This window comes from Leishmania martiniquensis, chromosome 36 (genome assembly GCF_017916325.1).
Source record: "Leishmania martiniquensis isolate LSCM1 chromosome 36, whole genome shotgun sequence".
Classification (NCBI taxonomy): Eukaryota; Euglenozoa; class Kinetoplastea; order Trypanosomatida; family Trypanosomatidae; genus Leishmania; species Leishmania martiniquensis.
In genome coordinates, this window is record NC_090171.1 from 2097501 (window position 1) to 2123883 (window position 26383).

At 57.8% G+C, this 26383-nt stretch overlaps 11 protein-coding genes across 11 annotated transcripts in view; all 11 read right to left on the reverse strand.

Annotated features, from left to right (window-relative positions):
• The window catches only part of LSCM1_00567 (uncharacterized protein), a gene marked incomplete at both ends in the record, with an annotated part of 3765 nt that extends 2071 nt beyond the window's left edge, over positions 1 to 1694 (reverse strand). The window contains one exon of the mRNA XM_067318215.1: positions 1 to 1694. This exon is cut by the window's left edge and continues 2071 nt beyond it. Within this exon, the coding sequence (XP_067174320.1) occupies positions 1 to 1694 (1694 nt within the window).
• Positions 1695 to 2601: 907 nt separating this feature from the next.
• On the reverse strand, positions 2602 to 3468 carry LSCM1_00568 (uncharacterized protein; the record flags this gene model as incomplete). The annotated part of the gene is made up of 1 exon (XM_067318216.1): positions 2602 to 3468. One exon carries the CDS (start codon positions 3466 to 3468, stop codon positions 2602 to 2604), a length of 867 nt encoding a protein of 288 aa, XP_067174321.1.
• A 443-nt stretch (positions 3469 to 3911) lies between these two features.
• LSCM1_00569 (uncharacterized protein) lies at positions 3912 to 5552 on the reverse strand (the record flags this gene model as incomplete). Its single annotated transcript, XM_067318217.1, has 1 exon — positions 3912 to 5552. The coding sequence occupies one exon, from the start codon at positions 5550 to 5552 to the stop codon at positions 3912 to 3914; it is 1641 nt and encodes a 546-aa protein (XP_067174322.1).
• A 1996-nt stretch (positions 5553 to 7548) lies between these two features.
• Positions 7549 to 9075, reverse strand: LSCM1_00570 (uncharacterized protein; the record flags this gene model as incomplete). Its single annotated transcript, XM_067318218.1, has 1 exon — positions 7549 to 9075. One exon carries the CDS (start codon positions 9073 to 9075, stop codon positions 7549 to 7551), a length of 1527 nt encoding a protein of 508 aa, XP_067174323.1.
• A 2595-nt stretch (positions 9076 to 11670) lies between these two features.
• LSCM1_00571 (uncharacterized protein) lies at positions 11671 to 13239 on the reverse strand (the record flags this gene model as incomplete). Its single annotated transcript, XM_067318219.1, has 1 exon — positions 11671 to 13239. One exon carries the CDS (start codon positions 13237 to 13239, stop codon positions 11671 to 11673), a length of 1569 nt encoding a protein of 522 aa, XP_067174324.1.
• A 1729-nt stretch (positions 13240 to 14968) lies between these two features.
• Positions 14969 to 16048, reverse strand: LSCM1_00572 (uncharacterized protein; the record flags this gene model as incomplete). The annotated part of the gene is made up of 1 exon (XM_067318220.1): positions 14969 to 16048. One exon carries the CDS (start codon positions 16046 to 16048, stop codon positions 14969 to 14971), a length of 1080 nt encoding a protein of 359 aa, XP_067174325.1.
• Positions 16049 to 16950: 902 nt separating this feature from the next.
• On the reverse strand, positions 16951 to 18747 carry LSCM1_00573 (uncharacterized protein; the record flags this gene model as incomplete). The annotated part of the gene is made up of 1 exon (XM_067318221.1): positions 16951 to 18747. One exon carries the CDS (start codon positions 18745 to 18747, stop codon positions 16951 to 16953), a length of 1797 nt encoding a protein of 598 aa, XP_067174326.1.
• A 396-nt stretch (positions 18748 to 19143) lies between these two features.
• Positions 19144 to 20340, reverse strand: LSCM1_00574 (uncharacterized protein; the record flags this gene model as incomplete). The annotated part of the gene is made up of 1 exon (XM_067318222.1): positions 19144 to 20340. One exon carries the CDS (start codon positions 20338 to 20340, stop codon positions 19144 to 19146), a length of 1197 nt encoding a protein of 398 aa, XP_067174327.1.
• Positions 20341 to 20875: 535 nt separating this feature from the next.
• Positions 20876 to 21730, reverse strand: LSCM1_00575 (uncharacterized protein; the record flags this gene model as incomplete). Its single annotated transcript, XM_067318223.1, has 1 exon — positions 20876 to 21730. The coding sequence occupies one exon, from the start codon at positions 21728 to 21730 to the stop codon at positions 20876 to 20878; it is 855 nt and encodes a 284-aa protein (XP_067174328.1).
• A 448-nt stretch (positions 21731 to 22178) lies between these two features.
• LSCM1_00576 (uncharacterized protein) lies at positions 22179 to 23339 on the reverse strand (the record flags this gene model as incomplete). The annotated part of the gene is made up of 1 exon (XM_067318224.1): positions 22179 to 23339. The coding sequence occupies one exon, from the start codon at positions 23337 to 23339 to the stop codon at positions 22179 to 22181; it is 1161 nt and encodes a 386-aa protein (XP_067174329.1).
• An 886-nt stretch (positions 23340 to 24225) lies between these two features.
• On the reverse strand, positions 24226 to 26049 carry LSCM1_00577 (uncharacterized protein; the record flags this gene model as incomplete). The annotated part of the gene is made up of 1 exon (XM_067318225.1): positions 24226 to 26049. One exon carries the CDS (start codon positions 26047 to 26049, stop codon positions 24226 to 24228), a length of 1824 nt encoding a protein of 607 aa, XP_067174330.1.
• Positions 26050 to 26383: the final 334 nt, after the last annotated feature.

A 26383-nucleotide genomic window follows, 5' to 3' on the forward strand; every position in this document is an offset into this window, starting at 1 on the left:
TCGAAGCCGTTGTAGCCATGCGGCATTGACGTCAACTTGGTCATTACGTGCCCGTTCATGCACTTAAACTCACGCTCGATCTCCTCCGTCATATCGCGTGGCAGCGACACTACGGGGCGCAGGTTCCAACGAGTGGCGGTATCGCGCCCGGGGTATACCACAGCGTACTGAACTGGGCTAGAACGCACAATTCTGCCCTGCTCCGCCTCGGTCAAGCTGACGCTGCGACGCACCGATCGAGACGTGCGAGGGGCGACTGCATTTTGATCGGTTACCTCCGACACTAGCGAAACGCTGCCACCCCTGCCGCGGGTAGACTGTCGACTCAGAAACTGATTCCGCAGCTTCCCTCGCTGCACCTCCTCACACTGGAGGATGTCGGCCCTGGCATCCTCTTCCGCCCGGGCCAGCTTAAGAAGGTTCGAGAGGACGTTGTAGGTTTCATAGTACTCCACCTCCACCTGAGCGCGGCCGCGCTTCTCTGTTGCCTCGATACGCTCAATCCCCTCGCGCAGCACTGCTCCCGTTGTGCGCTTTAAGCGGAACTGTACATTTTCGGCCAGGTGGTTCAATGGCAACCCTCCCGATGGCGAGGATTCAAGCAAGTTCAGCTTCTGGAGTAGCGAGAGCGGGCAGGACAGTGGCCGCCGGTTCCACACCGAGTCCTCAAGCACCTCCATGAGTGTGGCGCGCTGAGACGGTTCGCGATGCAACACACGTTCCACAAGCCGACAGAGCTGGGGATCGCCCCTCCACTCCCTTGGCCAGCTCCACGACGCTCCTGCCACGGCATTAAACAGGGCAAGCGATTTGTGCTCCTTGTCTAGCTGGCGCATACCTTTCTGCTCCATAGCCTCCAGATACGGATTCATACGTGTCAAAAGCACGTAGAGGACCACACCAATACTCCATGTGTCCACCTCTTTCCCGTAGCTCAGCGACGGAGCGTCCAAATTCTTCGTCATTCGCTTGTACACCTCCGTTGCCATTTCAGGCGCCATGTACATGGCCGTCCCGGCAACCGTCTTCCGAGGATGCGCCTCTGATATGCGGCTGGAGAGTCCGAAATCTGTAATCTTCAAATTACCTTCGTTGTCGAATAGGAGATTCTGTGGCTTCAGGTCGCGGTGTATGCAGCCTTTTGAATGGATGTAGGAGATCGTGCTCACCAGTGCCCACCCAATCCACAAAATTTCCGGCACATCGAGACTCCTGCTGGCTATCACATCGTGAAGCGACTTGCCTGCGCAGCGCTCCATTACTACGTAGGCGCGATCGTCATCTCGACCTGCAGCGTAGAATTTGACAATGTTCGGATGACGCGAGAAGTGGCTCATAAGCGTTACCTCCTCCCTCAATCTCTTCCAGTCGCTTTCGCTCATGCGTTTCGATGACACCTTAAGTGCGTACGCCTCACCGCTGTTGGAGACGGCATCGAATACCTTTCCGAAGCCACCTTTTCCGAGCAGTCCAGTGGTAACTAGTCTAAGATCCTCTTCCTCGAAGTAGACCGTCATGTGCTCCAGTGGGTGCTCATCGTCATCTGTTTGGTCAACAACACACTTTTGTATGTGTGGCGTCTTCACAGTGCTTCCAAGTCGAGAGATTGCAGGGGTCTGCGACAAATCACGAGGCATAGAGATCTCCCCGCCCCGCGGTGGGGTTCTGGACGATGAGCTGCAAGCGTGCGACATTGAAAGTCAGCTGCAAAACTTTCTACTCTGCAGATACACCAGCGTCTTCTAGCAGACAGAAACGATGTTTGTGGTAGTACTGAGTGTACAACTCTAAAGGGAAAAAAGTACTCTATAAAAGCAACAGTAAAAAGCCACGCTGGTCCGCGAGCCTCAGAACCTCTGTTTCTTCAATGGTTTCACTTTATTTTTTACCTTCACACGCTGCAGCTACGTGCAACGTGCGAGGATCGAGACCAACTTGCTTTACAGCAGGCCCAAGATTGTTTATGTTGCTTTTGGAAGGAGTAGCGAAGATAAGCGTCATCGCAAAATAATGAAGAGGTTCAAAAACGAGACTGAGTGACTGTCTACTGTGTAGCATTGGAAGCGCGATGATTTTTATGTCACAAATGACGTGTACCGGCCTTGATGCCTGTGGAGCGAAGGTGATGTGCTGTGCGTTGCACTCCGTACACCCCAGAAGGTGAAGCTTGTTGATGCGGAGCAGTCCTTTTCATCCCTTGATAGAGCCAAGATTTCTTGTGCGCTTCCTTGAGTGGTGTTACAGCAAATTACCATAAGGCTCATACAGATGAACAAGGGCCGAGATATATCAACAGAGAGTAGGAACAAAACAGCGACAGGAGAAAAGACATACTTTTGAGACACGAAGTCGAACAACACAGACGCGCAGACACCGAAAGGGGAAAGGTCAACAGCAATAAAGAATAAAGAAGATTGAATCTTACGCACAACCGTTCTCGCCGCTTGCACGCCCCATCACGTTTCGACTCGCGCCACAGATCATTTTATATTATTCGTCCTTTTCTTTTCACGTCCATTCCGAAAGCCTTGTCAGCCTCCAAGTTACGAAGGCAATTTTCGTCTTTGGAAGGAGCTATCTCGAGGCTGCCTTTTTCAGAGTCTAAGCACTGTTAGGCTCCGACTTCGCCTCAGGTGATATATCTGAGCCCCTTGGAGCGGGAATGTCAGAGCCAGTCTTCATGGTAATTGGTGTTGGGGCTGTCTTGACAGCGGTGTGGATGCAAGCGATGCCTCCAGTCAAGTTCTCATACCGCACATACCCAAAACCAGCGTCACGGATCATTTGTTCAAACTCTTCCTGGTTCGGAAAAGCGCGAATGCTATCGACCAAATAGCGGTAACTCTCTTCATCTGCTAGTATGCGCCCCGCTTGCGGCATAAAACCGTAGGACCACAAATCGTAAGGGATGCTCAAAAGCGGGCAGGTCACCTTGCTGAACTCAAGAATGTTCATAACGCCACCTACCTTGAGAACCCGAAAGGCCTCACGCAACGCCTTTGGTCTGTCACTGAAGTTTCGAATGCCAAAGGAGACAGTGTAGCTGTCGAACACACCATCCTCAAATGGAAGCTCCTCCCCACTAGCACAGACCCAGTCAACATCCATGTAGCCCTCACGTTCGGCACGCTTTTGGCCCTCCCTCAGCATCATGGCATTAATATCGCACACGACAACTTTCGTACCATCGAACGCCTTTGGTACCAGGCCGAATGACTGCTCACGAGCGCGAATACTGTCAGTAATCCTAAAGGCAATATCGCCTGTGCCGCCCGCCACATCTAGAAACTTGCCCCCAGCCACCGGGCGAACATAATACTCCACTAAATGTTTCTTCCAGATACGGTGAATGCCTAAAGAAAGAACATCGTTCATCATGTCGTACTTGGACGCGACGGAGTCGAAGACCTTCTTAACGTAGGCGTCCCCAAGGCCCATGTTGCGGCCTAGTCGCGTGTGGTGGAGCATTTTTTTCCCACTGCCGTGTTGGTGTAGATCACCTTCGTTAAAACGCATCCAAAGCTGCTACTCGAGTGTGACAATTGCTCAAAGGTGCTGCCAAATGAAGGCGAGAAAGGTAGCAGTCATTACATAGGCATATCGTGTGAAGCTTGAAGGCATTCTGTGCATAGAAATAGTTGTGCGGGAGTCCCGCAGATAATCCAGTCTCTTTTTCCCGTCGAATTCTTCATACAAAAAGGAAGTCGCTCTGCTGCCTATCTGGGGCACTGTCATAGAGCTCTGTAGCGTTGAGACAAGGTCTCAGAGATGAAACGACTTACCGTCGTTGCTCATTGCTGTCGCAAAAATCACCGAGAAGTGGTAAAAAAAAAACAGCTGCACTCTTGGAGATTTATTTGAGTGCTCGAGATTCACTTTGAGTACAAGAGCGGCTTTCTTTTATGCGACGCCTATGAGAAAGAATCACAGAGCACATGCAAATCGCCGTCGTCACCCCCAACGCAAATCGTATTGTGCTTGTTGGATACCGAAACACTGCAAATTTGATATGACCAGTCGGAGAATGAGCTCGAAAAAAGAAGAGACAATGGCACAGCACTCTTTTTCAAATCAGAGGGCAACAACAGAGAATCTTCCTCTTTCTCCCCGTCCCAAAGAAGCGACCGGGCGTCCCTGAAGTTGCCCTGAGATGCTCTTTGGCCATTTTTCTCTGAGTCTGTGAACCCGAGTGTTGCTATGCCAGTAGTACCGTCAGCCTCAGCCACTGTAACGCAACCAGAAATATCGTAAAATAAAAGAGTGTTTGATGAAAGATGGGGGTAAATGAGACAATTCAGTAAAGGAGCAATAGAAATCTTTGGCGGTGCAAGATTGGCCGAAAGCGACGTGCGGCGCGAGTCGCTGGTGCTGATGCACGTCACTTCTTCAAAAGAAGATACACCAATCGAGAAGCAGGCAATGTCACCCGAGTCGGTGTTGAGCCATAGCTCTGGCGCACCGCACCTGTGCGACGATGATGGATCCATGACGTGCAGTGCTTGAATGGCTCCGCCAACAGAGGTCATCGCAACAGGCTCGTTGCGCTTTCTCAAGTCCCAGAGTACCAGCATTCCATCTTTCGTCCCTGTCAGTAGCTGAACGCCATCGCTACGATATGAAACTTCCACGGCCGTGATTGGTGCTCCTTGCGCTAGTCGTCGCATTCCTGGTTTAGATGCACTCAAAATTGCGGGTGGCGGTGGAGCTTCAGTACAAGCGAGAGGGCTTGTAATCCGCAGATCAACAAGGGCAGAGCAGCCATTGGACAAAGCAGCGATAGCTACTAGATCCGACATTGTCACTACAGCAGTAGCCGACGGTACGCCACTCACGAGCCGAGAGCAGCTTTCAAATTTCAAAGTGCCAAGGTTATACGTACGGAGCGGCTCTCCCGCTGCTTCATCCAGGTCCTCGAGGTCGAAAATATCGAGGTGAGGCACACCGCTGTAACCGCATATAGTGTTCAACGTACTCCCAAGAAATCTCGTGAATGATAGACCAAAGCTGGTTCTATTTTCCCCACCCAAACGCCCCTGCACAGTGGCAGATTTGAGCTCCAGGACTGGCCTGGAAGTCTCCCACGGCACCTTACCAGGTGCGATCCACGATGCCGCTCCGAAAAGCTGAAAACGAGAGCGCTGAGTAACGATAAGGTATTCATCTCTTCGGTCCCATGTAGTGCTCAAGATGCCATTTCTGAACGTGTCTACTGGTGAAACAATCAGGTTCCCATTGTCATCCGTGCGATTGGGGTGTATGCTTGAAACTACCGTGCGAAAGAACGGTGATTGGCCATGCAGGGACGCGCTCAAGGAATGCCGGGAACTGCCATTTTTGGAGTGAGGGCACAGGCCGCGGCAGATGCGTTCACGGATATGCCGAAGTTGAGAAGCCAGTGCCTTGTCCGCCTCTGAAGGAAAAGGATATGTAGTAGTGTATTCTCCCTCGCGCCACTTCTTCAACTTTCTCTCTGTGGGCTCCGCTTCATCTCTTATTATGGATGTTTCCGATCGTTTTCGTGCCTCTATGAATGCCGGAAGGGTTGTCTGCATGGGCCCCTGCTGGGGCCGGTAGCTGCAAAAAGAAAAAGGGCAAGAGAAAGAAAAAGAGGCAGAGGGTCCATTTGGGGAGGGTCTTGGGGAGACGCGCGCCGCGTTTTCTTCGCGCGGGCCGGGGGGCCTTGCCTTTCCCCGGCGCCATTCTGCTTTGGGGTTCCTTCTGTGGCTCTTTTCGCCCGGCCGCGGCGAGGGGGCGCCTGGGCGGCGCCGCAGGGGCGTGGGCGGCCCCGGCGGCCGGCGTTTTTGCCTCCGCCATCGGCCGGTTGGCGGGCCCCCCGGCTGGCGGTGGCCCGGGGCGGTCCCGCAGGGGGCGCGCGGGCGGCGGCTTTCGTGGCGCCGCCCCGTGTCTTTTCGGGTTTCGCCCTGGGAGAGGGGGCCGGCGGCCCAAGGGCGGCGCCCCCAAAAACGCCGGGGCCCGCCAGCCGCCCGTAGCGAAGGGGGCAGGCAGCCGCCCACGCGCCGCCCGCCCCCGCTCGCGCCAAGGCCATGCCCGAACCCCGCCCGGAAACGATAGTGTGTGAGACGCGCCGCTGCCGCGCGTGGAGGAAAAAAGCGCCTGCGGCATTCGCGGGGGATCGGAGAAAGAAGCAGGGCGCAGAACAATTCAAAAAGATATGATGATGGGCGTCAGCTGATAAGAAAAGGGCGGGGAGGACGCGAAGCTTTAGAGGTGAACGCAGCTGCTGTGGAATGAGGCGGATCTTCCGAGAGGCGGCGTCGCGGGGCTCCGCTGCGTCAGCCCCAGGCGGGGGAGGGGGGAGGGCAGCGATGCGCACCGGCCCACGCGTAGCATATCGAAGTCGCGCCCGCGTGGGGATGCCAAGCCCGTGCGCGAGGCGTTGCAAAGGAGGCAAAGTCGAGGCGAATGTAGATGCGTCAGTTCATCGGGTCGGGAGCGTGAAGCCACAGCGGCGCCGCCGAAAATCGGCGCTTCCGTACCGTAGGGCTTCGACCAACCCGCATTTCGTCGTTTCTACACTCGTTTGGGCCCTTCTGCGAGGAGTCTCCGTGAGCAACCTGGGGAGCAGCAGGGCGTGAGAGGCGTGGTGCGATTGATCAAATGGTTGAGGCCACCACACGAGGCCTTTGTCTACCGCCCTTCGGCGTTTTTCGCGAGCCCAGCTTACCCACAACATCGCCAGGGAAAGGGGAAAAGCAAAGGGCCTACGCACATGGACGCCAGAGGACACAGGACTTAGGCATGAAGACCGCTGTTCGCTGCCGGTGCTCATGGTCGAATTCGCTGCAAGCGAGAAGCCAAGAGCAAGCACTTTTTCTCGCTTGAGCACCCCCAGTGAATTCGCCGTACGAGCCCAACGCGACTCTGCCTAGCTCGTCGCACAGATCCAATCGCCTAGTGGTGCGAAGCAGCCTCATGGCCCCCCCCCCCACACACGTGCAACAGCAGGGCAACCAGCTCTCTCACCCAAGGATCGCTTCTGCCCTTTACTCCCTGTTTCGTGGGCCGCCAGCGTGGCGCATCCTCTTTGGGGTTGTAGCTCCGAGTCCCTCTACCCCTGGTAGTGTGTGCGCGTGCGTGTGTGTGTGTGAGGACCGGGTGAGATACCCTCGAGTCACCGTGATGCTCCTCTGCCTTCCATGTGGATGGCACCGACATGAGTTCGGTGCCGATTGCTCCGCAGCAACGCCATCCAAGACCTGACCACCAACGGCAGCCGTGGTACATCACTTGGATCTCCTAGCGTCACAAGAGCTTGACCTTTTTGGCCAGCAGAGGGGAAGTTTGGGGGTGAGCAGGCGATAGGAGGGCGACGCTGCTTCTTCACAAAGTGAGCACCGGTTCTTGAAGCCGCGCTGAGGTGTTCCTGGCCATCAGAGAAAACGAGCAGCGAAGATACAAATAGAGTAGGATAGCAAGCTATGCTCTGAATCATTAGGACGCTGCGCTACACCATGAAGGCAAACGAAACCTGTACAAGCAGCGGGCGACGGCGAGAGCTCCCCTGCGCGCAGCGTGCGCACCGAATACTTACGATGGCATCGCCGCTCGCGAACCTTTCGATTTGTCACCAATGCCGTATGCAAGCGACGGCGAAAAACGCTTCATGCGATTGGCCTGTCGTTGTCGTGCGAGCTCGACTTGCAGAAGCGACGAGGCCGGAAACGATGGCGTCATACTGTCCCACAAGCGACTCGTGCTCGACCGAGGGATGCCGGCGTGGCGCCATTGGATGTCTGGTTCACACAGGGTTGAGTTGGGGTGCGGATAGGATGGAGGCGGGGCTTGCGGTGGGCTATGCAAGGCCTCCGTGGGAGGCGAGCGACGGGCCGGATCGCTCATGCCTGGGCTATGCCCCAAACGGAGCGACGGCACGGCGCGTTGCAGATAGTTCTCCATGGTGACCACATCGTTCTCGGCGTTGCGTTTTTGGGGGATCTGAATCGGCGCGGAGCGAAGCTCGGTGGGGTAGGCCGACGCCTGCGGGCAGAGGGGCTTGGGGATGGAGGACATGTACCGCCGCTGGGCTGGGACGGGGAGGGGCGTGAGCAGCGGGGCGGCTATTTGTGTCGGAACTGGATCGGCTCTGGTCACCGTTGGGAGCACCAACCGTGGTCGGCTGTTGAGAAGATCGACGCCGACCTTCTGGGAAAGGATGATGCGCGCCATCTCACGCTGCACTGCATAGTAGAGAAAGATGTACTGATCCTTGCGTCGCACCATTCCGCTGCGGCACGCCTTCAAATAGCGGACGATGCGAGGTATGCTGATGTTTGTCTGACCAAGCTGAAACTGTGTGAGGGCAATGTGCAGACAGATGAAGACACCCGTGCGCCCAACGCCGCCGGAGCAATGCACGACGATGGGCGATCGCATGCTACGCGGCGACTTGGCGATGACGTCAATCATCTCCATGAGTGTGAGGCTGCTTTTCGGCACTCCTTGATCCGGCCAAGTCAGGTACTGCATGTGGTCTACCTCCTTTTCTTTACCGCGAATGCTGTAGAGGAGCAGGCGCCGATAAATCCAGTTCTGCCGCCTGCACTCAGCGACGAGGGTGACAGACAGAAGCCCCAGGTCGTACGTTTCGCCTCGCGGGGGCCAGTAGGCCTCGCTCTTCACCTTGCCGCTCTCCTCCACGGCGCAGAGCATTACAATGAAGTCGGAGTCGTTTTCGAATACCATACGCCAAAAGTCAGGCACCGTGTTCTGCATCGGTGCCTGCGTCGCGATGTACACAAACGGCACGTTGAACTTTTCACGTGCATCGATATAGTTGGCATTGATGTACGTGCCGTCTCCATGGGAACTGGTCGTGCTCAGGCGGACGATTGTGCACTCGTTCGGCTTTACATCTGGGAAGCGATTCTTCGCCATACTCGAGCCGAGTGAAGCGCTGTAAAACTCATCCAAATTGCTTCGGACGTACGCGTCGACGCGGCGCAACTTCGCTAGTTCTCGATCAAACCCATCTTCGAAGGTAGGGTGAACACGTTCGCGAAGGTGGAGGAGATGCACGTCGAAGCGCTGCTTCACCCTGATTTGCTCATTGAGCATTTTTCTGTGCGCTGTCTGCTGCTCCCTAAAGATCGTTCACGCCCTTTGTTCTACACCTTGGAAGCTTCTCGGGTGATTCCCATCAGAGAAAACGGCCATAAAATTAAGGTCGCACCGACACTCCAACCACACACACACACACACACAGAAAGAGCTTATACATACACACACACACACTGAGACGGACGAAAATCAAAAAAAAACGCGGCGATGGGGCAGGGGTGGTGATAGTGGGAGGAGTGCTCTAACAAAGATGCGTGCAGACGTTGACGTGCGTGATGCGGCTTTCGCTTTACTTCCTTAGTGAAACATTCCTCACTCTCCAAACAACAAAAAAAGAAAGTCAGCCAAAAAAGAGGGGCGTGCGAAGAGCGCAACGAAAGATGAGCAACTCACACGCGGCACAACGGCAACCACATACGAAACCGGAGAAAAAAAGAAGAGGAGGCCAGTCAGGTACACGAGAAGGAGGGAGGGAGGAAGGGGCGAGTGCCGCCGAAAAACCTGTGTGCTGACCGCACTGCGGGTCCATGAAATCACACAACAAAATCTGTTTCGTCGGTGAAACCGCTCGTCCACCCCCAGCTCCGCCGACGTGATCACCAAAGACAGGGGGGGGCACGAAGGGCCTCAAGGGGCAAAGGACGAGATGCCCGATCGCAACTTCGGCTGTCGCAAGCGTGGAAACGCGGTTTGAGAGGACGAAACGAAGACCACGAGGTATACGGGGTTCCGTCTGCGTGCGCTGCCGTTCGTGCGGTGAATCTTCTCTTGTGCAGCTGGAGTCGACACTGCGGAGCCGGGGGTGGGGTAGAGGTGGGGAGCGACGGCCCTTTCTCTCCGTGCGTGGGCCGCGGTACTGATGATGTCAAGGCTGTTGATTTACTTTTTCTTTACAATGCAGTGGGCGACATAGCGGTGTCGAAACGACGACGACGACGTCGGCACGCACACACACACACACACAAAAGGGTGCGGAGAGATACCCAGCGAGCACTCTACTATGCAAAAAAAAAGAAGAGTTGAGAGGAGAGAACGGAGGACGCAGGGGTAGAGTGCAAGGAAGCAGGGTGGGTAATGGAAGGAGCGCCACGCATGCATCAAGCACAGGCGCTGATTTCTCGTGCACAATTTCACCACTGAGATGGTCGTGGCGCCACCAACAGCAGCCATGGCGGAGCTGCGACGTGCTTGTGTTTACAGCTTCGTCTTTCGTGCGCACTAACAACATTCGCGCCGCCGCGCACGACTGCGTGGATTGCCAACACTCGCTCGCTTCTTTCCCGCTGCTGTCGCGGTTGCATCTCCTTCCTTGTACAAAGAGGAGCGCCTTCGGACACCACGAGACATACAAAAGAAAAACAGCTCAACACACGTAAGCATTCAATACGGCAAAAAGTCAGTTATAACAGGGGAAGCGTAAGTAATGAGCACACCGCACACACGCGGTAACGAGGACTTTTCTTGTTTCACACACACACACACACACTTTCACTCTCCCTCTCTCCACATCCGCATTGCACCCTTCACGCCTCTGCCACAGAGCCGCCCATGGCCGCTGTTCCCCCGCGACACGGGCGAGCTGTCGTCGGCGAAAAAAAAGAAGCAACCTGGCCCGTGAATCAGGCCATGCGCCTTGCAGGCGCAGGTGGGTGGGGGGCGGGGCCCTTGATCCGTGCGAGCTGTGTACAGCACCCTTGCTCGAGGGCGGAAGCGGTGGCCTCCGCGGTGTGGAGCACAGGGAGGAAGTCGGTCACCTTCAGGCCAGGGTTCTCTGAGGCCCAGTACCCTGCCTGCATGCAACACCCCCTCCGGGTCGCCTCGACCCGCGGGAGTCGACACTATCGTGCGGATGCTCATCACATCGGCGTCTCGAGTGGTCGGTGGTGTGCTTCGGGGTGTTCTCGTGTCCCTGGCACCTGTGCCGCACCGGGCCCCACCCCCGGTCGGATGTAGCAGATGCCGCACCTTTCGCGCACAAGCACATTAGGGGCCGACGAGTGCGCATCTCTTCACGCCACTGCCCCCCTCTCCCTTTCGCTCCTCCGCCCTCTCGATGCGCCGCTTGGATGCGATACACCACGCCAGCGGCGCTGGACAGGGGGTGCCGCACACCGCATGCATGTCTTGCACCAATGGGCTCGCTGAGGGCATCGCTTGATGGGGAAAAAACAAACAAACAAACGAAGCAAATAACCGCTGCGGCAGGCGCACTACAACCGAGCCGGGGCGGTGGAGGAGGGGCCAAGTATGTGCGTGTGCGTGTGTGTGCCGTTGAAGGTGCACGACAGCGCAACGGTGCTTGCAGAGACCAACGCATAAGGGCAGGCAAAGAAAACTCAAGCGAAAGATGGGCGCTGGGAAAAGGGAGGGAGGGAGGGGGGAGCGACTGCTCAGCTTTCGGCTCCGGAACGGGGCAGACGAATCGCTGATCATCTGCTAGTGCACCCGAACTGCGCATCGATCACTTCACTCGAGTGCACCGCCGGAGCACCACGATGCAGTCGAGACTCAGATATACCAAAACGTGGCATCAGCCGATGCCCCCTTCCCCCTTCTCCAATCCCACGCGCTCTAGTGAACCAAACACGCTCGCTACACTTTCGTTTCGGGCTCTGCTGGTGTGTGAGCTGCGTGGGAACCCGCAGATGCTTGTCCAAGCGAAGTCAGATGTGTGGCTTCCCCAGGCTTGGAAGGCAGCACCCCCTCCGTTGCAGCTGCTCCCGCTGCGGCAGACGTAGAGATACGCTCAGGGCTCGCATCGTGCAGCACCTGATGAGCTTTCTGGCGGCTCATCTCCTTCGACACCTCCTCCACGGCCAGGGCGGAATACATGCGGTCTTCGGTGAGGTCGCTAATGTACGTGACATCACGACCAAAGATGCGACTGCCAGCCCAGTTGACAATGACGTAGAGCTTGCTGCGGATGGAGCCGAGGATCGTCAGGTAGGCGCTCTTCCACACCCACAGTGCCGCGTAACCAATGAGGTCGAACTTGAACTTCTCGCCCAGCGAGACAATAGCGGAGCTGTTGCCGATGGTAGCCATGCTGCCCAGGCTTCGGTACACAAATGGCTTACTCATCTGCTTTCCTTTCAGTAGATTGTTCATTTCCTTGCCGATGTAGCGACCCTGACGTGAGGCGACAGCGGCCAGCGTCGGAAGCGGTCTCTCGTTGCTGGCTGCGCAGTCGCCGGCGGCAAACACATTTGGGATCGGCTTGCCGTCGCGTAGAACGCGCAAGTAGTCGTCAATGGAGATGCGTCCGCGATTCGTTTTGTCGCACTTCAGCGCCTTGGTGACCGGGCTCGAGCCAACGCCGGTGCTCCACACCACCAACCCTGCCGGCATCACCTCGCCTGACTTGGTGAACACCTCCTGGTCTGTGACACCCACTACGGCTGTCTTGCAGATCTTGACACCCAGCTGGTTCAGCCGGAGTTGGCCGTATCGCCGAAGTGCAGTATCGAACGAGCCGAGGACCTCACCCGCTTCCAGAACGGTTACTTTACAGTAGGGCAGCAGCGCGGTGTTGATCTTCTTGACGTCTTCCCGGAAGAAGTCGGCGAGGTTGGCGGCGAATTCGATACCAGTCGGCCCGCCACCCACGACCACCGTGTGTAACAACCTCTGTGCCTCCTCGGACGAGGTGGTTGGAAGATCGGCGGTCATGATGTTCTGCACAAGTCGCTTGCGGATGCCGCGGGCCTCATTTACCTCACGCAGGAAGAACGCCTTCTCCTCCACGCCCGGGATGTTGAATGTGGTGGGGCGGGCACCGTGAGCCATGATGAGATAGTCGTAGGGGACGCTGAAGGTTTTCACTGGCACATTCTCCGAGCCGCCAACAACGCCGACGCCGACGCACTTCACCAGCTTCTTGTCAAAATCCACGTCGTAGATGACGCTACGGAGGAATCGGTGGGGTAGCTTTGCAAGGGCAGGCTGAATGTTGGTGATGGGCTCACACACCGAGCGGAACTCAAGCGTGCCGGTCGTCGTCTGTGGCAGCAGCGGGGTGAAGACCATGTGGTTTCGCGTTGAGATGACCTGGATGTTGCACAGGCTTGGGTCGATGTGGTAAGCGGCGTAGCAACCAGCCCATCCGGTACCTAGCACCACCACGTCCGGCTTCGACAGCCGCAGCACCGTGCGGCGCAGCATGACTGGAGCTTGGAGGAGCGCGAATCGGGTATAGAGAGCGGTGCGACACGGAGATGGCCGGGAGTTTGGGCCCTTGCCAAAAAGGAGGACACCTATTATCTGCCTAATAGCGAGAAAAAAAAAGCAAAGGGCGTGCACCAAATGAGGACAGCACGCGCGGTGACACAGACGCGGCGGCACCGACGATGTCGAAAAGGATACGCGAGGGCGTCAGGGGAGAGAGTAGTACGCGTGTACAATGGAGGAGTTAACTCGAGGGTATGTGTGTGTGTGCGTGTGTGAGGGGTGGGGCGCTGCGTGCTCGCCAAGAAGTCAAACGGGGCTGGCAAGCAGTACTTCGTCTGCGTATACGAGGAGCGCAGGGAAGATAATATCGGATGAGGGGGGCTTGAGGGCTAGAAGGTGCCAAGCCAAGAACAAAAAAAAACGGTGCGTCTCGGGGGTGAGCAATAAGAAAAAGCCACGTCGAAGGAATAGGGTGGAGAGAGGGAGGGGCGGCACGAGGTCGAAACCGCTGCCCTGAGGAGCGTGTGTTTCCTATCCACGTGCGTGTATGGCTGCCCTTCCGTGAGTGAGTGGCTGCGTGTGTGCCTGTGGAGAGCCAGCGCGGGTGCAGTGGGAGGCAACGGAGCGGAAAAACAGAGAGTCTTATGCGGCCTTGTTCAGTTCCCTACCTGCTGCGTGTGCGCGTATTTGTGCGTTGGTAGACAGGCAGAGAGGGCCGAGAGAGAAGAAAAAAAAACACCAAAGGCGAGTTTATGTGTGAACAGGGGTTAGATGCAGAAGACAAAGGTAATAGTACGAACAACAACAAAAGAAGGAGACGTGCGCGGCAGGAGCGGGGGGGGGGTAATGAAGGTGGTGATCTACGTCAATGGGCACCGATCAAAGAGCACCGGCAATAGCAAAGAACAACAACAAACGCAGCCCTGCGACGCGTCTGCTTGTCAGTAGCGCATAAACCACTCTTGTCAAGTTGGGGAGGCGCACTAGACGTTGCTGCACTCAACTTTGGAAAGTTTCGCTTTTTTCCTTTTCCGTTTGCTCTTCTGGCGTTTTCGGAGTGGAAAGGGGAGAGAGGGGGGCGTGTGGGAGAAAGAGGGGATGGAGGAGGAGCGTCGATGAAGGCCCCAGAGCTGTTGAGCGGGTCGTGGTGAGGGCGAGGATGTGGAAGAGAAAGGAAGAAGCCGACGGCGATGACGAGAAGTGGAAGCAGCAGCCCAAAGGAGAGGGAGGAGGGGGCGCAGGAGGGAAGGACACACAGCACGGGGAAGTGGGGGCCTTTCGACTGCCGGGGCCTCAGTCGCTCAGAGACGCGCACATCTGTACCGAGAAGGTATTCACAAGTCGCCCCTGCACCGCAGATGATGACGGAAAAAGGGATGTGAAGCGTTGCCTCCCTCCTTCCCCCCAGTGAGTGACGCGGTGCCACAGCGAACGCGCTGTCGCTTTCGCGGCGCGTGGGAGGAGCTGCATCGCCTTGGAGTGCTCTTGTGCACCATTTCCTTTGCTGCCTGTGCAGGTGATCTTAAGAGAGGAGGGAGGGAGCGCGAGGATCAGCAGTTAGGCGCTCCGTCTTGTGTTTGTGCATACTGGGCCGCTATCCACGCGCTGATGCGCGACTTCTGTCACGCCAGTGACCGGTGCGCACACGCTCCGCTGTCTTTGACCCTGCATTTGTAGCACGCAAAGCATACATGTTTCTCTTTGCCCTTTCAACTCCGCACTATTACTCGTTAACACGCGCCCACTCGTCCTCCTCTACGAGGGACTCGAGTGGCTGCAGGTCATCTTCGTGCTTCGGCATGAAGTGCTCCGGCTGCCCCACCGTCTCGAGGCTCTCCTCCGAGTGCATGCGGTATATGGCATCAGCCAGAAGCTTTGCGATGGATATGACCTTAATCTTCTTGCACTTTTGGGTGGACTCCTCCTGTGGAATGCTGTCGGTCACCACCACCTCGACCAGGGCAGCGCACTGCGTGAGGCGCTCACACGCAGGGTCGGTGAAGATGCCGTGTGTCGCGTAGGCGTGCACCTCTTTCGCACCGTACTCCTTCAGCACCTCCGCCGCCTTGCACAGCGTGCCCGCGGTGTCGATCATGTCATCCACGATAATGCACACGCATCCGTCGACTTCGCCAACCAGCTGCATCGACTCGACCTGATTGGCCACAACGCGGCGCTTCAGAATGGTAACGATGCGGCTGGCGCCGATGCGGTCGCCCATGCGGCGGGCCCGGTTCACCGCGCCGGCGTCCGGCGCCACAACCACCAAGTTGCTCGGATTGAATTTCTTCTGTTTGACGTACTCGGCGAACTCGGAGCTGGGACTGAGGTCTGCCACCGGGCATCCGTGGAAGAAGCCCTGGATCTGACCGCAGTGCAGGTCCATTGTCACGACGCCGTTGACCCCCATCTCTGTCACCATCCGCGCCACAGCGGAGGCGCTGATCGGCACGCGACCTGTATGCTTGCGGTCCTGGCGAGCGTACCCATAATGCGGAATCACGGCAATGACGCGGCGCGCCGACGACAACTTTAGGGTATGAATGATGAGCAGCAGCTCCATCACTGCCTGATTCACGTTCGTGCCGGTACTGTTGCCGCATGTTGGTTGAATAACGAAGATGTCATCACCTCGAATCGACTCCAGGATCTTCACAATCGTCTCGCCGTTAGCGAAGCTGCCCACTCGGCTGGCGGTGACGGGGATGTTGAGGTAGCGGCACACGTCCTCAGCGAGCTTTGGGTTTGCGTTGCCGTGTACTACGCGGAGAGAGCCGTTGCGGCTGTTGCACGACTCCATCATGAGCGGAGGAGAGCAGAAAAGCGCAGCAGGAAAAGTGCGGTTAGTAAGCCGAGGAGGGGGAGGGGGCTGTCGTGAACTGTGAGACAGTGGGGTCTTTCGCACAGAAACAAACGCGGTAACGAGTAAACAAACAACCAAGAGAGATGAGGCTCTTTCCTAAGGTGTGTTGTGTCCTTTCCCCTGGCCTCGCCTGCACTTCGTATTTTGATCAGGTTCTCCCTAGCTTTGGCTTGCCGAATGGGCGGAAGTGTGAAGCGGTAGCTTGCGTGCTGGTTGTGTGGGTGTGCTCAAGCGCCACGTTTGCTAAATCTGCTGGTCAAGCAGCTCGCGTTTACACGGTAAGCGAAGAGGGCTCCACCTCGGGAGAGACACAGGGAGAGATGAAGAGAAAGAATAAGGGGTGGTGCGTGCGAATGGGAGGCACCCACACGGAAAGAAGTGCACTGGGAAAGGGAGCGTGAACGCGCGAGGGGATAGGGCCACGACCGAGCCTACCGCGTCTCTTCCTTCCGCACAAAGCCGCACACAGATGCTGCATTGGCGCAGTCCTGCCCTCTAGCTGTGCCACAACACGGATGTACGCACAGGTGCTATGCTTGCTTAGAGATTGAGAGCAGAGAAGTGGCAGAGGTGGAGCTTGCAGTGCGTTGCACGCTGCGCTGTCGCGTGTAGGCGCGATTTGGTCGCTATCGGTTGATGAGCCAAAGCTGTGAGATGCAGCTGCGCAGTAGTCTGGGACGATGGTGGCAGGTGAGTCGCACAAGTGGTGGGTGACGACACGATATGACGGCGACATACCACACGCACGCATGCATGTAGGTCACCATAGACGCAATGCAGAAAGCGACGTCACGACGTGCGAGTGCGAGTGTGTGCGTGTGTGTGGTGACTCACGATTCTCACTAACTTTCCTCTCGAAGGCCCGACTTGAGGGACGTGTAGACAGCGTCGAGCAACGTTTGCTGGTACTGGGCCGGCGTGTGGGCAACGGGGCTGTTGCTCCCGTGAGTGCTAAGGCTCCCACGGGGCCTCTTTAGGCCCTCCACTGCCGAGCACGCGCACGCTCGCAGCGCCTGTTGGAAGGACACATCCATCTCCCGCACCTGCTCTTCATGCAGAGGCTCGAACTTGACCTGGCGATCGATACGGCCTGGCCGAAGCAACAAGTTGGCAAACGGAATGCGGCTTGCGTCATTTGTGGTGATCAAGAGAAGCCGCCCCTCGCTGCTGGCAACGCCGTCCAATGCGTTCAATAAGGCGCTGAGAGACAAGGAAGAGCGAGGGCCGCCACCAATGTCCGTCGAGTAAGGCGACACAAGGGATGCCGGAGGTGTTTCGGCTGTTGCTGCCACGGCGCCGTTGCTCGCGTCGGGGGAGCCGGCGCACCCTCCAAGCCCCGGTGGCGTCTTCAGAACGTTTTCGAGATCTTCGATGAGGAGAATCGACCGGCGCGGAAGGCTACTGGTGAGCGAAAGTAGCGCGTCGTCATCCATGCTGTCGCTTCGAAGGGAAAGGATGTGCACTGGTAGCCCCAGCTCCCCGGCGAGCGCCATGACGAAGCTTGTTTTGCCCGTGCCAGGCGGTCCTTCCAGTAGGTACCCACGACGCCACGGGATGCCAAGCGCTGCGTACGTGTCTTTCAGCTGTAAAAAAAGCCTCGCCTCTTCGACAACGGCTTTGGTGTCCGCAGGGAGGTACAGCGTGGACATCGGCCGGCGGATGCGTTCAGAGAGGAGATGCCACCGTGGGCCGTAGCCCTCGCTGAGGTAGATGTGCACCGTGTTGCACACATTCGCCCTCCACGACTCCTGCACATGTGCCATGAACTGCTGCACGACTGCCCGGCGGCGCGTGAAGAAGGTCAGGATGAGCTTGTCGTTCTCGCGATCAACGCGATTGGCCGCTGCGGACTTCTGCTTCGATGGGTCCTCCGCACGCGTCACGTACACCCATGTCGACCCAAAGCGAAGCAGGTGGCTCCCGTAGCCCGGCACCAGCATGACACGCGCGTCGGCATCCGTGCTTGCTACGGCGCCGTCTGACAGCGGCGAGGGCATATCTCCTCGCGCCATCTTCTGCTCGTCCTGCACCGTGACCGGCTTCAAGCCCAGATTTCGGATACGCTGCCCGCGCGGCTGACGGCCCATCCAATCCATAATCATCGCGAACTCGTGCGAGGATGAGCGTACCTCTAACGTCGTGACGACACTACTTTTGATCACGTGCCACATGGCTGACTTCTGCGCCGAGAAGAGGTCCCACAGGGCTGACATGAGAAAGATAGCAACCGCCAGCACCATTGCTTGGTTGCTCCCAAACGCACTGCTGCGAACACCAGCCATCCCCCCTCCGCCATCGTGGCGCTCACGGTCCCATGACCTGTCCGTAGAAGGGCCGCTGCGCTGCTGACGTGCACGCCTCCTTTCCCGGCCGCACCGCTGCGGTGCGCCGCGGCTGCTTGACGGCGGTGATGCGGAGGCTGGCGAAGCGCTCACGTCGTCGCCATCAGTGCGACGGTAAAGGAGAGCCAAAAGCCCTGCGGGTGACGTGAAAAGATCAGACGGACTTGGCATGCCAAAGTGCCTCCTTGGAATGCGCAGCGGATGCTGCGCAGAGCACGCACTGCTACGTGCGAAGAAGCTCAGCGGTGACACGGACGCGCCGACGCACAGCGTGACCACGGGCCTGTGCCGCTGCATGCGCCTCTTCGCTCACGTATGCGTGAGGCTCTTGGCGTGCTACTGCTCGCCGAGTAGGGGCAGCAAAAAAAAGGAGCAGAGGAAGAGGAGGAGAGGTGAACGAAGGCGAGGGAGGAGAGGGAGTCGTCGTCGTGATCTTGTGGATGGTGGATTCGCGGTTCACGGTGCGAGAAGTGCTTCGTGGCGGTACGTCGTATCAACAGCAGCAGCCGCCGGCCGCGAACTCATCATATGGTCGAGTTCCTTTGCACAGGAACGCAAAAAAAAGAGGAGGGCACCTTCCAATCTAGCCACAACGATACACAGCCTCCGCGCAAAGGGTGGTGCCGTCCCTGGCGACTGCCACGCCATAAGCAAGCTCTGTTTAGGTCCTCCTCTTCCCACTCCTACGGCGCCTCACACCTCGATAATCTCATACCCCTCCTTTAGGCGGGCATAGGCACCATCGGCAGCGTTGGCGGCGCGATCTTCCACAAACCCGACAATCCACGACGGACACCCGCCATCCATCTCCGAGAGCTCCGCGCAGAATGCCTCCGCCGCGGTGGTGCTCGGGAACGCCACGAGGAGTCCGCCGCTCGTCTCGGCCGAGTACCCTTCGAGGAGGCGGTATTTGTCATTCATCCGTTTCGACGCGGCCACGGCGGTCTTGAACATCGGCAGCCGTTCCAGTACGAGGCAGAGCGAGTGAGGCGCATCACCGACGTCCTGAGCAGCTCCAAAGTTGTTCGCATGCCCCAAAATGCCAAATCCAGTCACATCAGTGGCCCCGTGCGAGCCGTGCTTCCGCATCAGCCGAGCCCCTTCGCGGTTCAGACGCCGCATGCTATCCGTCGCCATGTTATAGAGTTCCTCGATCTCCCCCGGAGAGATGTACCCTGCGATGGCTTCCTCGTAGAGCGGAGAGGGTCGCAGCAGCCACTGCTTGAGATTGACGGCGACCTGACACCCAAGCGGCTTCGTTAGCACCAGTATGTCTCCGGAGCGCACGAGTCCGCTGGGTCGCACCATTTCTACCTCGGAGACGACAGCCATAGCCACCCCGCCAATCAGTGGCCACGGGTTCATGACCGTCTGCCCGCCCGTCACCGTCGTCGCCGCTACACGCGCTCGTTCCGCAAAGCCCTTCATGATTTCCCGCGTCGTTACCTGACGCTCATGCTCGTCCATGTCGGTACTAGCCGCGAGTAGCATCAGCATTGTATCACAGTCCGAGATACCCATGCTGTACAGGTCTGACAAGACATTTGCGGCCCCGATTTGACCTTGCAGGAACGGGTCCGACACGCTGGGGAAGAAGAAATCTGTGGTAGAGACGAGGAACAGTGCCTCTTCTTTGCTGTTCTTGTGGTGTAGCGGCACAATGCTGCAGTCCATCCCGACATCCTTTTGCCCAGGCGCTGTCGAGACTTCCTGCAACAGGGCCAGAAGCTTCGGCTGCGGCAGTTTGCAGCTGCACCCCTTCAGGCGTGTGTAGTCGGTGAGCTGGAACTCAGCAGGGAGGCCCAGTGAGACGGGGTCAAAGCGCGGCTTCTTCAGGTCAGTCGTCCCGTTCGTTCCTTCCATGGAGGACTGCGGCCGCTTATGGGACATGTTGGAGTGGATGCCCGTGTGTGTTTGTGTGTGGGCGGGTGCTGTTGCTTATCCAAACGTGACAACCAAGGGGTAAAGTAAAGCCTTCTTACGAAGCTAAGGCTCCCCCCTCTCTAGCAGGGTGCACGAGGGGGAGGGAGAGAAGAAGAAATGCGACGTACGTGTGCTTGTGTGCGTGACACATGCATCGAAAGAGGCAGTCGAGAGGGCGTAAAGCCTACATGTCAAAAAAACGAAGTGCTCCTGCGTCGAGTGAACGCCCGCCGCGCATGACACTGTCCCTCTTTTTCTTTTTTGCCTTTGGCACCGCGGCCACGAGGGCACCTGCACGGTTTTTTCTCGGCACGGTGAGCTCCTCCACACCACGACTGAGGGCGTCTTCTTTCCGTTGTGCTCTTAGGTGTCTCATTATCCCTTCCAACGCGTCTGCGGCGGTGGCCCGCTCTCACGCCGAGGCCTGCACGAGCGACACACACACGCTACAATAATCACACAGGTGTTGCCATTCAGGCCGTGGCAGCGGCGCAGCAGATCACTACAAATCTTCGAGGAATTCGTTGAGCTCGGTATCTTCCTCCTCCTCCGGTGCCTCCTCACGTTCCCGTTTCCGGCCCTTCTCCACCCCTGTCTCGTCCCCACCAGTAGCAGAGCCACCCGCTGCTGCCGCCTTCTTGCGCTTCTCCGCCGCTGTCATCCAAGTACGCGGGTCGTAGCGACCGTCGACCTGGGCCATGCGGCGACGGTTGTTCTCGCGGAACTCGACCGCCTCCGGCTCATCGGATAGGATCCACTCGATGCGCTCGGCAGCGTTCTGCAGATCCTCTTCTGTGGTGGCAGTGATGCGCACGTGCGGGTCCTCCAGCGCCATCGCAGCTGCGTTTGGGTTTGTGTCCTTCAGCGGGTTGGTGATGCCTCGCCCTACAAGCACAATGTGACAGTTCGTCTCCTTCTCCAGCTGTTGATGCACCAAGCCACGCGGTCCAATGAGGGCGCCGTAGTCGCCCGTCTCGATTTGCTCCGCTGTGAAGTAAATGCGACGGCCGATATCCTTCGACTTGTTGGCTGCATACTCTGCCCGCTCCACGTAGGTGCGCAACAGCTTGCTGATGTCGTCCATGACGCGCAGCCGCTTTTCCATGACCACGTTTTCGGGTGTGTTGATGCGATTGCCAGCTGCATCGTACTCCGGTTCCAGTGGGATGTTGCGGAAGTACGCAGCGCACGTGTTTGTGGCGAGCATGCGCTGCATATCATTTGCCAACACCCGAAGTAGAAAGGCGCGCAGAAACTGTCCATCCTCGTGCATGAGGGCCTCGGAGGGGAGGTAGCTCGGGACTTGCAGGTTTGTGTAGCGCGACTCGCTCCACCGGGATGCCGTTTCCTTTGGCATTCTCGTGGAAGCGCACAGAGAGGGAGGGGGAGGGGGGTATCGAACACAACACACACTCACCCTCCAAAAAGTAAATATATATATATATATGCGTGTATGGGTGTATATGAGTGCTATGCTTAACGACAATGTGGCCATCGGGAGAGAAGAAAGGAACATGAGAGTGGATACGGCAGTGCGCGGCTGGGACGGTCAACGTGGAGAAAAACTGGCGGGACAGAGAAACACCGCTGCGCTTCGGAGTCTCTCGTTCTTCTCTTCGAGCAGAGAGAGAGAGCTGCACACATATGGGGCAGGGACACGATAGTTTGTCTCAGCTCCCTTGCAGCCCAAAAGTGGCCAATCGCGCTGTTCCACGTTTGCCGAATAGAATCGCCCTCGGCGAAAGCAGAATGCCACTAGGTGTTGGTGCACCAGCAGGCGCTTGCTCGACCAAAGGTCAGAGGAATCAACGGCTCACCGTTTGGTGTGCGCCATCGCAGCCATCTCTGGGCACAGAAAACCAGACGGCATTGTCGTCCACGTCGCAAACGCGCAGCGATGCAAATTCACACTTAGCCACGTACTCGTCGACAGCCTCACGACAGCCTCGCCAGTAATGGTAGTCGTCGACTTGCACCATGCGACGCGGGCAGAGACGCGCCCCCAGATCGCCGTCGCCCACCGTGCGCCGGCGCATCACTGGTACAAGCAGCTCAAGCGCCGCGCGAGTGGATGCATACCAGTCAGCATCCAGGTGCAGAAGTGCTATGCCGTCTCGTTGGATGTCACTGCGTGACAGCAGCTGTGTTGGAATGGAATCGGCAAAGAGCCCTTCAATCAACACAAGCCGGTCCTCGACAGCAAAGTTCCATGCGAGCTGCCGCACGTGCGCCGCCGGCGAACGACACGTTCCGGTTCCCCACGGCGCCGCCGCCTCGACCCCGTTCCGTCTCGGGTTACGCTGTGAGGTAGACGATGCATCAACACCGGTGCTGGAACGACAGTCTTTTGCAGTAGGGGGAGGCATACCGGTGAAGCTATCAAGAGCGAACACGCGCCGTAGCGGAGACGCACCAGCGCCGCGTGCAGCCGCTGCCTCCGCCAGAACAACGGCCATCAGTACAGCCGACCCACCGCCAGCAGTCCCGCACTCCACAACATGCCCGACATCCCTGCTTGTGATGCCGTCATCTTCCAGTCGCGCAAGATGGTCGGTCGCCTGGAATAGGTGTAGAAGTCGAGGCCAAGTCAGCATTGTCGAGTCGAGGAGGGCGTCGAAGAGAAGGGCAAAGAGTGGGTACTGTTTTCGAACCTCTGCCGGCGGCGCGAGGAGAGGCCGTGCGGTGCCGTTAACTTCATGCAAGAGCGTGCGTGCCGTGTTGTGGTGGGGATGCAATCGCAGTTCTTCCAATAGGCTCTGCCGCGCTGCTAGAATGTCACCCTTCTCTTTGTCGAAGAGGAAGCATAGCGCCCGCGCGTAGTCGATTCCTTTCACAGTACAAGACGCTGCTTTGAGCTCATTAAGCCGAGTAAGCGCCGCTGCAACCCGACCTCGATGGATGTCGTGGAGACATTCTTCCACCACCACGGCAGCTGCGGCACAGCAGAGCGGCGTCGTGCGCCGCATCCAAGATCACTTGACGTGGCGATCGAGTGGGTGGGTAAGAGGTGCGTGTGTGTGTGTGTGTGGGTGGGGAAGCTGGATGGACACGCTGATGAAGAAGCATCGCGAGATGCGCAGACAAGACGTAGGAAGAAATGAAGAAGTAGGTGTGGCGATTACGCCATTCGGCCACGGCAGATGCTCCATGCGATGCGTATCCAGCGGGCGAAGAAAAGGAAAAGCAAAGATGCAGGCTCGTACAGTGTTCAAGCGCTGCGGAGTAGTAGCTCAGCCGGCGCCGGCGCTCAGTACGAGGAAAAAAAGATACAGCAGGTCCTGCTCAGCTACCAAGTCGCGGGCGATGAGGTGCGTGTGTGTGCAAGATACGATGTGCCTATGCTCTCTCATGCAGCCACACACACACACACACAGCTCTCACACATCTTTACGAGTTTGTAACTTGGTCTGTCGCAACGGCGGCATGAATAGCGTACATCAAATGATATGCTCGAAGGACGACGCACGCGAGCATTTAGCAGATCCCTGCCCTCACCACACAAATACACACGCCCGGAAGAACGACTATTGGACGAGATCAAAGGGGAGGGGCTTACGGGCTTTCGAGATGCGAGTGTCGCGCAGTGGCAGCGATGCTTCCACCCACCACACCTGCTTTCTGCTTCCGCTCGACGCCGCAGCGACAGAAGCACATCCGTCCTCAGAGCAACAGCGTACAAATGCGGAGACCATAAAAACGAGCGTAATCGGAGAGGGAAAGAGAAAAACGAAGGCAAATCTTCAGGTCCTCACGTTGGGGAGGAGGAGGGGGCGGGGCGGGTAAATGGTGAGCAGGAGGCCGTGGCACTGTTGTTGTACGCACGGCGCCTGCAGGGGGCCCCACCCATCGCGTCTACTTGATCAACTTCACCATGAGCGTGCAGCTCTTGCCCACGGCTAGGCTGGCAAATGTGCGCTGGTGCTCATTCCACTCGCGCTTCAGTGGGAAGGCTTGATATAGTTCGTAGCGGACAGACTGAAAGCTCGGCACAGCGGCGACAAACTCCTCGCGCAACGACGCGACGGTGTCATCTGGGGCCATATGCAGCGTGATCTTCTGCCCATTGGGAAGGCGGATGAGAACCGCAATGAGGTTGCCGACAAACATGGTGCTGGCCACGTCGGAAGTGGCATTTGTAGGTGAAGCAGATGGCTCCTGCGGCTGCTGCTCCGCCACCCCTAGACGATAAGCGGCCTCGGCAGCACTAACGTGCTTGATCGTCCCCGCAGCTGGAGGAGCCGACCCGCTGGGTGCGTTGGTTTCAGCGATTCCCATGAACGCGGCGACGCCGTCGCGCACAGAGAACAGCTGACCGCTCGCAGTCACTGCCTGTGCCGGTACCCTCTTCAAGAACTCCTTTGCGCTAAGAGGAGTATAACCGGTATTCTTTTCGTCTAGCGTGTGCACTCGAGGGGTGTTGCTTTCGAGGTGCTGCGGTGCCGCCCCAAGCCGCCGGCCGCCTTCTTTGGGGAAGAGCGGCCCTTGATTCGCTGGGGAAGCGGCTCCGCTCCCGTGCGCAGCGCCGGCGTGATCCGTTTCGCACCTTTCGCTCGTGCGATCCACCACCTCAATGGGAAAGCCGTCCGGGTACCTCTCCTTGAACTCGTACGGGTAAAAGCCCTCGATGAGGTCGTCTAGGAAGGCGTCGCACAGCGCCCAGCCATACGGGCGGAAGGGCCCTTGATTCACGCAAATGCCGTTCTTGTAGACGACAACGCGCACGATATCGCGGTCGCGGATACCGCCCTGGTTGCCCTGCTTGACAACGCCTTTCCAGCCCACGAAGTCAGATAGAATCCGAGCATTCTTCTTGAGTAGCTCCACATCCACATCGCAAGCGGTGAGGCGACGACGTGGAGGCAGCGCAGACGAGGCGGGAGCGGGGGAGCGGATTTCCAGCGATGCGCTGGCCATCTGAGAACTGAGAGGCACGGCTCCAGGTTGTGCTGTACCCACAAATTTTGTCGGGCTCTCCTTTCCCGCCGCCGTGGCCCCACCTTCACTCTTCTTGAGGCCGCCGTTGACAAGGTCCATCTTAATAGCGCGCGACGGCGTAGGCGGCGAGCGCGACGGTGAGGCTTGGGCGCCATGGGTAACGTTTCCCGAGAGGTTGCCCGGAGACGGCGGGTGGCTCCTGGTGGCGCCAGATACTCCTCCGCGTGCAGTCTGCACCTCTCGCAGCTGCTCCTCGAGCAGTACCTTCTCGTCGTAGAGAGTTAACACCGCCGTCTCTGCTTCCTCCCGCAGCTGACGTTCTCGCTGATACTTGTCGTTGAGTTGGCGGTACTTGGCATGCAGCTCCTGCAGTTCTGCTTGATACACCTTTTGCTTGGACTCCAAGTCCTTCAGGCGTGCCGCCATGGCGGTGAGAAGACTGTCACTGTTGGCGTTGCTGCCTGCTCGCACCCGCGCGCGCAGCTGATGCACAAAGGGCTCCTTCTCCGAGTGGGTCTCACCGGTGACGACTCCTGGGCCTGAGGGCCGATCCGCCGACGAAGGCGACGCGCGGCGTTCGCGAAGTACATCGTGAAGCAGCTCTCTCCGTGTAGCGTCGTCAAGCACGTTGGGGGAGAGCAGAAGGGGGTCTGAGAGGCCGCCGCCCTTCTTTGGTGGGCTCCGCCTGAAAAGCAGCGGCGTGCCTGAAGGCTTTGATGCGCGCCGACGGCCGCTGTCCATTCTACTGGCAAAACGTAAAGGAAAGCAGAAGCAATGAGGTGCGTGTGTGTGTGTGTCGGGGGGGGTAGGGAGGGAAAAGACAACAGAGAAGTGTAAGCCCGGAAGGGGAACTGCATCCCAGCGCAACAACGAACAGAAAGACGGTCCTGCCCAGGCTATCGAGCAGGATCGAACGACACAAGTGTGTGCCCACGTACCGCTTCTGTCCTTTATGGTGAGTGTTGTCGTGCCAGGGGGAGAACACAGCAGAGAGGCCGAGCAGAGAAGTGAGGAGGAGTGCATGTATGCGTACAGAAAAGGCATTCATACAGAAGAATACGAAAAAGACGCCATC